The sequence below is a fragment of the Oncorhynchus tshawytscha genome, linkage group LG06, assembly GCF_018296145.1.
Source record: "Oncorhynchus tshawytscha isolate Ot180627B linkage group LG06, Otsh_v2.0, whole genome shotgun sequence".
NCBI classification, from domain to species: domain Eukaryota; kingdom Metazoa; phylum Chordata; class Actinopteri; order Salmoniformes; family Salmonidae; genus Oncorhynchus; species Oncorhynchus tshawytscha.
In genome coordinates, this window is record NC_056434.1 from 52,680,982 (window position 1) to 52,694,086 (window position 13,105).

The window sequence follows — 13,105 nt, forward strand, 5'->3', positions numbered from 1 at the left end:
TTCATGTCTGAGGTTTCTCCATTGATAAAGTTGAGCTGTCAACTGTCCAGGTCTGTTCTATAACCACAAGGGGGTGTAAGTGCTTCAACAAAAATCCTAATGAACCTGAACAGTGCAACAGCAGCCTCGACTGGCCATGATATATCATGACATGATTCCTCTACTAAGCTCTCTCCCATCTAGTTTCCGTCTAACACTGCAGTGAATCAAGGTCTGTCTGTCCGTGGATCGATTCCAGTGTAACTATGGCAAAAATGACCCCTCTTTCTCTCTGTGTGTGTTGTCTCCAACAGGGCGGCCATCCATGGGTTTCTAGGGTAGTGTTGATGTTCACAGAAAGAGATGCTGCTTAGCCTGGCAGGGGGGGTAAGAAAACAGATTTCCTCTGCCTCTGCGATGTGGGTCACCTATCTGGCAGTGCCGTGTGTGTGTATGTTTGAGCCTGCGTGACCGAATTTGTGACTACCGGCATGTCAGGAATAAGTGCAGAGAGAGAGAGAAGGAATGAGGATGGTACATAGATGCATAGAGATAAAAAAAAAAATATGTATGTGTACAGTGTTCTAACTCCAGATAGATAGCAGTATCAAAAAAGTAAAATATGAAAATAAGATACTGTAGCTAGCTGTATCTGACTGTGTGGATCACTGGTACCCATGTAATAGCTCTATCTAGCTGTGTGAGGTATGGGAGCCATAGACTGGGAGGTTGGATCTTAAAACAGCCAGCCCCACTCTCAGTTTGTGTGTGTTGTGTGGGTGGACTAGCTCTGGTTGGCTTTGTGGAACAGCGAAGGCCTCTAGGGGAAAACACAAGCATCTCAGATGTGTATGACACAGAGAGCATAGATATGACTACGAGCTACACACACGCTCTGGGACACAGGGATTAAGAGATGTAGTAGTGGGTTAAATGGAGGGGCAATAATTTCTCAATTCTCTCCAATCTGTTTTCTGTAAAGCTGTGTTTATTATGCACATAAAGAGAGAGCAAGAGAGAGAGAGAGAGAGAGAGAGAGAGAGAGAGAGAGAGCTGTCTGGATATAACCTCATCGTTGAGTGTTTTCCATTCATTACTTCCCAGCTGTGTGTGTGTGTGTGTGTGTGTGTGTGTGTGTGTGGCTGGCTGGCTGGCTGCAGCCTATTAACTTGGCTCTGCTTCATAATGAGCTAGTAATTATCCTGGGACTTCATCAATTCTCTACAGACACACAGAGGATACATCCTAAAAGGCACCCTATTCCCTATATAGTGCGCTACTTTTGACCAGAGCCTATGGACTTTAGTGCGCTATATAGGGAATGGGGTGCAATTTAGGACAAAGCCGCAGAGCAGAGGGGCTGGAGAGCCTCCTCAGGTTGGCATGGTGACCACAGCAGGCCAGGGGATGGGTCGTGGAAGTGAGCACTGTAAAGCGCTACTGGAGGAGAATGGGGTGAGGGTGAGATTATTTTTTCGTAGAGAAAGTTTAGACAATGTGTGCAAATTCATTGTCACATCAAAATCATTTTTTTATGTTACATCAATGCCATCCCTTAATTTGTGTGTGTGTGTGTGTGTGTGTGTGTGTGTGTTTATTTCTCAGATGGGAAAGTTATGACCTCGCCAACCAACTTTCAGGCGATGATTTAAACTGCTCTGGCAGTACAAGACCCTTCCTATTTCCTGTTGATGCTGTCATAGCAACAGCACATGTTTATCTTCACCTCGCCCTCTATTATAACAAAGTTTATCCCGGTTTTATTCATTATAATACAATGTATCAATGCACTTTGAATCACATGAACAAATTGTTATACACACCACAAGACATGTAACCCTACAATATACACTACATGACCAAAAGTATGTGGACACCTGTTGAACATCTCATTCCAATGCCATGGGCATTAATATGGAGTTGTTCCCCCCTTTGCTGTTATAACAGTCTCCACTCTTCTGTGAAGGCTTTCCATTAGATGTTTGAACATTGCTGCAGGGACTTGCTTCCATTCAGCATCTAGAGCATTAGTGAGGTCCGGGCACCGATGTTAGGCGATTAGGCTTGTCTTGCAGTTGGCGTTCCAATTCATTCCAAAGGTGTTCGATGGGGTTGAGGTCAGGGCTCTTTGCAGGCCAGTCAAGTTCTTCCACACCAATCTCGACAAACCATTTCTGTATGGACCTCGCTTTGTGCACGGGGGCATTGTCATGCTGAAACAGGAAAGGGCCTTCCCCAAACTGTTGCCACAAAGTCGTCCATAATGTCATTTTTTGCTGTAACTCTAAGATTTCCCTTCACTAGAACTAAGGGGCCTAGCCTGAACCTTGACAAATAGTCCCAGGCCATTATTCCTCCTCCACCAAACTTTACAGTTGGGACTATGAATTGGGGCAAGTAGTGTTCGCCTGGCATCCACCAAACCCAGATTCGTTCGTCGGACTGCCAGATGGTGAAGTGTGATTCATCACTCCAGAGAATGCTTTTCCACTGCCTCAGAGTCCAATAGCGTTGCGCTTTAAACCACCAGCAGACGCTTGGCATTGTGCATGGTGATTTTAGGCTTGGAACATGGAAACCCATTTCATGAAGTTCCCGACGAACAGTTATTGTGCTGACGTCGCTTCCAGAGGCAGTTTGGAACTCGTAGTGAGTGTTGCAACCGAGGACATGCAATTTTTACACGCTATTCTGTAAGCTTGTGTGGCCTACCACTTTGTGGGTGAGCCGTTGTTGCTCCTAGACATTTCTTCTTCACAATAACAGTACTTGCAGTTGTCCGGGGCAGCTTTAGCAGGGTAGAACATTTTACAAACGGACTTGTTGGAAAGGTGGCATCCTATGACCGTGCCATGATGAAAGTCACTGAACTCTTCAGTAAGGCAATTCTACTGCCAATGTTTGTCTATGGAGATTGCATGGCTGTGTGCTCGATTTCATAGACCTGTCAGCAACGGATGTGGCTGAAATAGCTAAATCCGTTCATTTGAAGGGGTGTCCACATACGTTTGTACATATAGTGTATGTATGCTTGAGTGACCTGGCAATATTTACTTTTCACAAGTTCCCAAGGATCACAGTGATCTTCCTCAACTATCACACATGATATCAAATTATATTTTCTGTGGAAGTATTTGATCAGTAAGAACCCTGAATTGTTACATAACCCAGCAAAGCACTTCTTTAAAATGCCCTAATTCAAAGGCACCTCAGAGTTGCTGCTTTAGTTGCTTAGCAACCATCCAGCTCCACAGCTATGCTTGAAGCTAAAACAGCAGCAGCAGCACAGTTTTCCTAAGCAGTAGATTGTATGTTGGGTGAATGTGCATCACTGTCGTTTTGAACCCAAAGGTTGGATTACATGTATTACCTAATGTAATGTAACATTGTGAAAAGTTTATTTTACTCGTTCCATGTAAAATAAGTTGATTGTGCAGGTGTAAATAAATAGCCCACTGGCCTAACGTCAGGTATCCAGGGGAACTCGGAGGCAACAGCATGTCACACCCATGTTCATGGTCAATATTTCTTAGATTTGTGTCGGGACTATAGGTTGTGGAATGATTCAATAGTATGAATAAATTAATAAAATAAAATAAAAATGAGAAAATATGTCAATCATTATTTGAATATGTCGGTAACCCGTTGTAAAAAAGTGATAATGCCCTAAAGGCCGGTGTTTGGAGGATATATTGGCACGGTTTTCTAGCCCGAGACCATCTCGAACCTAACAACACACATGCCAATATATCCTCCAAACACCGGCTCATTATCACTCAAACAAACCATACAAACTATACATTCCATCATCATCTCTGCATGTTAAAACACATAGACAAAACAAAGACCACAGTATGTTTGGCTGAGAGGATCCGAGGAGAACTCTCCTCCTTATGACCTCACAATGGGAACATTCTCTCTGGGAATATTCTCTTGGCCTTCCAGGACAAACGAGTTCTCTTCTCTCTGAGAAACACTGACTACCACTGCATGAAGTCAACATTCCTAACCTCCCATCAGTCCCCTGGCTCTGCTGTGGCTGTGGCTGTTCAGACGTAGAAATAGAGCAGGAAAAGTCCCTCGGACCATGACAATCTAACAGTACATTCATGGATACACCCAATATGGCTGACATGGTATTTGTGATGCATATTATTGCCTAACTTCTCTTGCCAATGCTGTGGCTGCGGCTGTTCAACCCATGAAAGCCCATCAGACCATGACAATCTGACAGTACATTCAATATGGCTGTCATGGTCTTTGTGATGCATAGAATTGCTATGGTAATTATATTTGTATAGTTCAGTTTACACAGAGATGCATCTTATGGGACTAGTATTACCATAGAATGTCGGTTTTGTAATAATTACCCCAGCATGTCTGTTTTTTCAGTGCACGATTCGGACGGGATTAGTTTTACCAAACTACCCCTGTGTGTGTCTGTGGCAACCACTTCCTCATCTGACGGTACATCTGTTTGAGGAAAACAGACCATGTGGAGTTGATAAAACTAGTTCTGAAGAGACATTAATCTTTCTGTCTGTTGTTGAATTTCCTTGTCGCATTGACTCTTGGATCTTGTTTTCTGTCCTTATCTCTCACACACACACACACCAACATATTTATATGCACTCCATTTACAGACAATTCTGTCACATCACACGTGTTTGTTTCTCAGTGCTGTACAGATATAGGAAAACATGTTGTTTTGAACACCTTTCTCATTCAGATAAAAGATGCTGCTTGATTCATGTGTGAGCACTTCCTGCTTTGTGACAGTGTTGTGATATGAACATCCTCTGGTGAGGGAGGGAGGCCAACGAGGAGTTAAGCCCTCTCTCCTCTCTTCTCTTCTACTCTCTTCTCATCTAGTCCTCTAGAGTCATATTTTCAGACTCTGTCTCACGTCACGATTTTGGCATGTTGCGTAGATAAGCTGCCATATGTGAGAAAGACAGTCGTAGATAAGCGGCCAGATGTGAGTGAGAGAAAAAAAAGAAGGAGGAAGAAAGAGAAGAGTGGAGAGGGGGGTGAGGGGAGGACGTATACTTGAGTATCGTTTTTTAGAATGAGCGCTGTTCATTAGCAGTAAACACGAGAAAGAGAGAAACTCAAACCGGGGGAGGGGAAAGGAACAATGGATCAGCAATCTACAGAGCTAGCTGTCAGCCTCCACAGCCACACACATGCAAATTATATTTTGCCTAATCCTTAACCTAACCTTAAATCTAAAATAGCATCTTTCCTTTTGGGGACAGGCGAAATGTCCTCACATTTTCTTTGTTTTACTATCCTTGTGAGGACTTTTGCTACCCAAAAGGATAGTAAAGTTAGACCACACACACACACACACACACACACACACACACACACACACACACACACACACACACACACATTGCTGAGAGATTAGTGTTTTTCTAGGTCGGTTCAGTTTCGGTTTGATTATTAAAAAATAATCACGGAAATGCATTATAAAATAACATATGGAAGTGTTTTAAAATGGTCGTACCATGTATCATTTAGATATTTGGACTTTTAGGCCTCTTTTTTGTATATAAAACATATATATATATATATATATATATCAAATATATAATGAGGTGTATATATATATAATATATAATATTATATATAATATATATAATAACTTCTATAGCCCATAGAAACACATTGAATAAGACATTCTGAAAATGGCAAGAAATACAGTCAAAAGAAAAATAACAAGGAATAAGGTTTTGAAGTGTCTGTCCTATATCTAGGAGATATAAGAAAGTTCCAGAAATATATATATATATATATATATATATATATATATATATATATATATATATATATATATATATATATATATATATATATATATATATATATATATATATAGATACTTTCTTTTACACATATTTAACCCCTTGTTTTTTTTGCACAAAATCTCCCTTACTTCTATTTTTTGTATGGGTTACCTTCAGACGAGCGTTCATGAGAGTCTCCCCTTTCCACATATTAGTTTGTAGCTCAAACGGTTCAGACGCTACAGACAAATTGGCACATCAGCTTTACCAACTTCAGATGAGTCCTGTGACACTTGTTGGGCTCGTAGAGCAGAAAGGATAATACTGTAGTTTGTAGTAATAGCCAAACCGTTCAGACGCTACAGATGTTTTCATGAAAAGACCAATTTTCGGGATGTCTTATGGTCTGACATACACCACTATAGCTCGGCCACTTTCCACCGCAGATGTGGAAGGCTGACATAGGCGGATGCGGTGGATTGGCTGATATCTCTAGCTTAAACTAACAGATTTTGATAGGGATTTTTGTATTATGTTTCTTAGATTGGTGCACTGGTGCACATTTTAATAACTGAACCCCCACCGAAATGTTGGTTAGTCGCTCAGCAAAAACACACACAAAACACACACACACACACACACACACACACACACACACACACACACACACACACACACACAGTCTGGATTTCATTATAAGTAAATACATTTTGCAGTGGGTCTGTGTGTGTGTGAGCGGGAGAGAGCAAGAGAGAGTGCTGAAAAGCTTTCAGAACTTCAACGCACACACACCACTGTGCAAAATCAGTTGTAGAAAAAAAGGGAAGGAGACAGACAGACGGTTGTTGTTTGGAAAAACTGCATATTTTTTATTTCATTCTGCTCCTCCCCTCTTCTCTCTCAGCATCTCTCTCTCCCACACTACCGAGAAGAGAGCAGAGGCTTCAGCTCCCTGGAACTCTCCACTACTCCTAAGGTATTGACTTTGTATGTGTGTGTGCAGTGTCTGTTTGTGTGTGTGTGTGTGTGTGTGTGTGTGCTTGCCAGCTGCTGTGCTGCCTTTCAGCTCTTTCTGTGTGTTTTGTCTCTGCCTGCAGCTGAGGTGGGCGTGTGTAGGAGTTCACTGACCATCTCGCCTACTCTCTATCTTCCCCCATCATTCTTTCTCTCTCTCTCTTTTATTCTCTATCTATCTCGTTCTCTCTCTCTCTGGAATTGCAGGGAGGTCATGGATGGACTGCGATTACCTCCACTCATTGAGGATGCGCTGGAATCTACAGGTCTGTGCCCTCGTTGCCAGTGCGCGCGCAAATTGTTTGTTGACTATCTGTTTACGAGTGTATGTAATCTGAGGGGGCCCAAACTACATGAGGATGGCTGGGGGTGGTCCTATGAGGATGGCTAGCTCATCCGTGTGTGGAAGTTGGAGAATTTAGCATTTTTCAAACAACTGAAACTGGTTTTTACTGCACCTGAGGGCCATAATCATTATGCTTAATTATAAGTTGTTTTTTTTAAGGTTTATTTTTCTGTATATCTAACTTTCTGAATATCTATCTTGAGCTGACTGTCCTGACTGGTGGTTATTGTTTAAAAGAAACACAATGTGTCCGACCGGCTCGATTTGGTCTTATGTAGCAAAATTTGAAATTGTGTTTTGTGCAAGTAGAGACTCAGAGCTAGAAAATGGTATATTATACACTACAGATGAGGAACAATGGGAAAGTAATTCTGATTTGAAAGTTGAACATCTTGTAACCCCATTTTTTGAGAAAGTGGCCCTTAAATGTTTTGGTACACCTACTGGAGAGCTCTTCTTTGTCTACACCCATTCACCATTGTTCATATCCTCTTAAGCTTTAGCCCCACCCATCTCTTTAAGGATTCACATGTGGGCCATGTGCTGAACAGAGTGTGTACAGTAGTATACTAAACAACCAAAGATTTCAAGACTAAAGACTGGGTTATACTACGTCAATCGACATGTCTGTAGACAGTTGTCCCAGTGACACCATGAACATTCTATTGTCGTCCGACAATATAAGTATAAACACAAAAAACGACAAGCTGCAGCCTGGTGGTCCAAAATAGCATAACTGGTGTATTTTAACACCAGTAAACCCATCAGTTTAAAAATGAATTTAATATACAGTATGTCAATCTAGCAAACCAGGCAACTAAAAGCAACTTTCTAAATGTTTTGGTTTGTTTCTAGCTTGTTATCTCGTTAGTTAAGTTAGGTAAGTTAGCTGCGAGCCAGTTCAAATAATGACCATATCATATAGCTGACAACATCTTAAATTGAGCTGAATGAATGAATTATTACAGAAAAATAAACTCACAAAATATCATTGTTTACAAGTTAATAGCGAGTTAATTACATAAAATAGTTTACGGTTGTAAGTGTGAAGAAATAAAAGAATGGTATTCTAATGAAACCTTTTGAACTTGGACACTGTCTCTTTGGCCTAACGTTAAATCCTAATTTGACTTTGGTGCAGGTCATGTTGTTCTTCACATTAATGTCTCTAGTAAATGCATGCTATATGAAATACAATCAAAGTTTATTTGTTACATGGACAGGATACAGAAGGTGTAAATGGTACTTTGAAATGGTTACTTGTATAGGGGAGTCTTTTGATTAGACATGTAGCTAGCTAGCTAAACAATGAACCATAATCCCAACTACTGTCACGCCCTGACCTTAGAGAGCCGTTTTATTTCTCTATTTGGTGAGGTCAGGGTGTGATGTGGGGTGGGCATTCTACGTTTTGTATTTCTTTGTGTTTGGCCAAGTGTGGTTCCCAATCAGAGGCAGCTGTCTATCGTTGTCTCTGATTGGGAATCATACTTAGGTAGCCTTTTTTTCCCACCTATGTTGTGGTATCTTGTTTTTGTACAGCTCTTGTAGCCTACGGAATGGTACGTTCGTTTTGGTTTCACTTTGTTATTTTATTGCTGGTTCTCATTTAATAAATATGATGACCACAAATTACGCTGCGCCTTGGTCTCCTTCAAACAACGCACGTTACAACTACCCTGTATGAATCTGATGGTAGCTAACCAACTAGGTTCAATGTTAGCTAGATAGCTAGGCTATAACTAGCAATTAAAATGCCTCTGAGATACGAATAATATTACTACACAGATCATACACGTAATGTTAGCTAGCAAGTAATGAAAACAACTTTTTGACAAAATTAACATATATAATATCTGAAAATGGAGCTAGCTAGACTCTCTTACCCATATACATGGATGAACGCTTCTCCCTCTCTGTCATGGATGCCATGGTTACCCTTAGTTTGAAGATGCAATCCGGAGACAGGTGTTTTATACAACAGCCTTCTGTGTTCTCCTTTTGACTCCCTCCGCATATTTGCAATCAAATGCCAGAATTTTCTCCATCTCCTTAGCTATCATACTCTGCTTCCACCGGGCATTTCACTGATTTCAAAACTCAGTCCTCCAGAAAGTGGAGAGCAACACTTTTGCAGTTCTTCATGATATCTTTCAAAAGAAAGAATTGCCTGCACATACTGAGCCGCTCATGTTACAGAAAGAAGCATGCTACATGACAGACCAATCCGATCTCATCTCTCGGCATGTCCAGCCCATCTATTATCTCAGCCAATGATGGCTTGCAGGAAGGTACCTGTCTGTTTCCATGGTTAAACCAACTAGGCTTATTATCTAACAAATGTATTCTTATTTAAAGATGGCATACACGTTTGTTATTAAGGCACATAAAAGTTCACATGGTCCAGAAGGCATTTCTCCCAAAAAGCATATTTTGTAAAAAAAAATTAAAAAATGTTTACGTTCAAATGTTATGTTTATGTTTAAAATGGCAGCGAAGAGAATGGCTGACGTTTTACATGTCCATAATCACTTGTGCTAATTTGTTCGTTTTTTTGGATTGATTGTAACTTATTTCTTTACTTATTTTGTACATAATGTTGCTGCTACCGTCTCTTATGACCGAAAATAACTTTTGGAAATCAGAACTGGGATTACTCACCACAGACTGGAAGAAGCTTTTTCCTTTAACGAGTCCAACGAGAAAGATATACTGCTCTCCTGGGAACAGGCCCAGATCCGCTTAATTTGCGTGAAGAAAAGACGAAGGAAAAGAGGACGGAGATCAGGCTGCCTTTTGAGAATCCGTAGGCGAGTGAAAACTCCCATTGCCATCAATTCTACTTGCTAACATGCAATCATCTGAAAATAAGAAGAGGAGTGAAGGTGTGTGTCTTTTTGTCAATAACAGCCGGTGTGCGATGTATAATATTAAAGAAGACTCGAGGTATTGCTCGCCTGAGTACCTTATGATAAGCTGTAGACCACACTATCTACCAAGAGAGATCTCATCTATATTATTCGTAGCCATCGATTTACCACCACAGACCAATGCTGGCACTAACAGCGCACTCAACCAACTCTATAGGTCCATAAGCAAACAAGAAAATGCTCACCCAGAAGCGGCTCTCCTAGTGGCCGGGACTTTAATGCAGGCAAACTTAAATCAGTTTTGCCAAATTTCTACCAGCATGTCACATGGGCAACCAGAGGGAAAAAAAACTCTAGACCATCTTTACACCACACACAGAGATGCATACAAAGCTCGCCCTCCATTTGGCAATTCTGACCATAATTCTATCCTCCTGATTCCTGCTTACAAGCAAAAACTAAAGCAGGAAGTACCAGTGACTCGCTCAATGCGGAAGTGGTCAGATGGCATGGATGCTACGCTACAGGACTGTTTTGCTAGCACAGACTGGAAAATATTCCAGGATTCATCTAATGGCATTGAGGAGTATACCACCTCAGTCATCAGCATCATCATTAAGTGCATCGACGACGTCGTCCCCACAGTGACTGTACATACATATCCCAACCAGAAGCCATGGATTACAGGCAACATGCGCATCGAGCTAAAGGCTAGAGCTGCCGCTTTCAAGGACCGGGACACGAATTTGGACACCTATAAGGAATCGCCCTATGCCCTCAGACGAACCATCAAACAAGCAAAGCGTCAATACAGGATTAAGATTGAATCGTTCTACACCGGATCTGACTCTCGTCAGATGTGGCAGGGCTTGAAAACTATTCCGGATTACAAAGGGAAACCCAGATGCGAGCTGCCCAGTGACGCCAGCCTACTAGATGAGCTAACTGCCTTTTATGCTCGCTTCGAGGCAAGCAACACTGAAGCACTGAGCACCAGCTGATAATGCTCTCGGAGCCGATGTGAGCAAGACCTTAAAACAGGTCAACATTCACAAAGCTGCGAGGCCAGATGGGTTAGGACATGTACTCAAAGCATGCACGGACCAACTGGAAAGTGTCGTCACTGACATTTTCTGTAATACCTACATGTTTCAAGCAGACCACCATAGTCCCTGTACCCAAGGAAGCGAAGGTAACCTTCCTAAATGAATACCGTCTCATAGCACTCACATCAGTAGCCATGGAGTGCTTTGAAAGGCTGGTCATGGCTCACATCAACAGCATCCTCCCGGATACCCTAGACCTACTCCAATTCGCATACCGCCCCAACAGATCCACAGATGACGCAATCTCAATTGCACTGCACACTGCCCTTTCCCACCTGGACAAAAGGAACACCTATGTGAGAATTCTGTTAATTGACTACAGCTCAGCATTCAACACCATAGTGCCCACAAAGCTCATCACTAAGCTAAGGACCTTGGGACTAAACACATCCCTCTGCAACCGGATCCTGGACTTCCTGACGGGCCGCCCGCAGGTGGTACGGTGGTAAGGGTAGGCAACAACATGTCTGCCATGCTGATCCTCAACACTGGGGCCCATCAGGGGTGTGTACTTAGTCCCCTCCTGTACTCTCTGTTCACCCATGACTGCGTGGCTAAACACGAGTCAAACACCCTCATTAAGTTTGCTGACGACACAACCTGATCACCGACAACGATGAGACAGCCTATAGGGAGGAGGTCAGAGAACTGGCAGTGTGGTGCCAGGACAACAACCTCTCCCTCTATGTGAGCAAGACAAAGGAGATGATCGTGGACTACAGGAAAACAGGCCCGCCTTTTATCATCAACGGGGCTGTAGTGGAGTGGGTGGAGAGTTTCAAGTTCCTTGGCGTCCACATCACCAATGATGTATCATGGTCCAAACACATCAAGACAGTCGTGACGAGGGCACGACAAACCCTTTTCCCTTCAGGAGACTGAAAAGATTTGGCATGGGTCCCCAGATCCTCAAAAAGTTCTACAGCCGCACCATCGAGAGCATCCTGACCGGTTGCCATGAAAAGGCGACTCCGGGATGCTGGCCTTCTAGGCAGAGTTCCTCTGTCCAGTGTCTGTGTTCTTTTGCCCATCTTAATCTTTTCTTTTTATTGGCCAGTTTGAGATATGGCTTTTTCTTTGCAACTCTAGAAGGCCAGCATCCCGAAGTCGCCAACTGTTGACGTTGAGACTGGTGTTTTGTGGGTACTATTTAATGAAGCTGTCAGTTTAGGACTTGTGATGGGTCTGTTTCTCAAACTAGACACTCTAATGTACTTATCCTCTTGCTCAGTTGTGCACAGGGGCCTCCCACTCCTCTTTCTATTCTGGTTAGAGCCAGTTTGCGCTGTTCTGTGAAGGGAGTAGTACACAGTAGTATGAGATCTTCAGTTTCTTGGCAATTTCTCACATGGAATAGCCTTCATTTCAGAACAAGAATAAACTGACAAGAACAAGAATAAACTGACAAGTTTCAGAATAAAGTTATTTGTTTCTGGCCATTTTGAGTCTGTAATCGAACCCACAAATTGTGATGCTCCAGATACTCAACTAGTCTAAAGAAGGCCAGTTTTATTGCTTCTTTTTATTTATTTTACCTTTATTTAACTAGGCAAGTCAGTTAAGAACAAATTCTTATAACAGTGGGTTAACTGCCTTATTTTACCTTTATTTAACTAGGCAAGTCAGTTAAGAACAAATTCTTATAACAGTGGGTTAACTGCCTTGTTCAAGAGCAGAACGACAGATTGTTTACCTTGTCAGCTCAGGGATTCGATCTTGCAACCTTTCGGTTACTAGTCCAGCGCGCTAACCACTAGGCTACCTGCTGCCCCTTTAATTAGGACAACAGTTTTCAGCTGTGCTAACGTAATTGCAAAAGGCTTTTCTTATGATCAATTAGCATTTTTAAATGATAAACTTGGATTAGCTAACACAACGTGCCATTGGAACACAGGAGTAATGGTTGCTGATAATGGGCCTCTGTACGCCTATGTAGATATTCCATTTAAAAAATCTGCTGTTTCCAGCTACAATAGTCATTTACAACATTAACAATGT

At 42.0% G+C, this 13,105-nt stretch overlaps 1 protein-coding gene across 2 annotated transcripts in view; it reads left to right on the forward strand.

The window, feature by feature from the left end:
* Positions 1-6,504: 6,504 nt before the first annotated feature.
* The window catches only part of LOC112253501 (coiled-coil domain-containing protein 136), a 60,573-nt gene continuing 53,972 nt past the window's right edge, over positions 6,505-13,105 (forward strand). For both annotated transcript variants that reach the window (XR_006083632.1, XM_042323382.1), the window contains exons 1-2: positions 6,505-6,747; positions 6,993-7,051. Coding sequence is in view for 1 of the 2 variants with exons in the window: in XM_042323382.1 (XP_042179316.1) it covers positions 7,000-7,051 (52 nt within the window). In the remaining variant the exon portion in view is untranslated. The remainder of the gene's footprint in view (positions 6,748-6,992; positions 7,052-13,105) is intronic.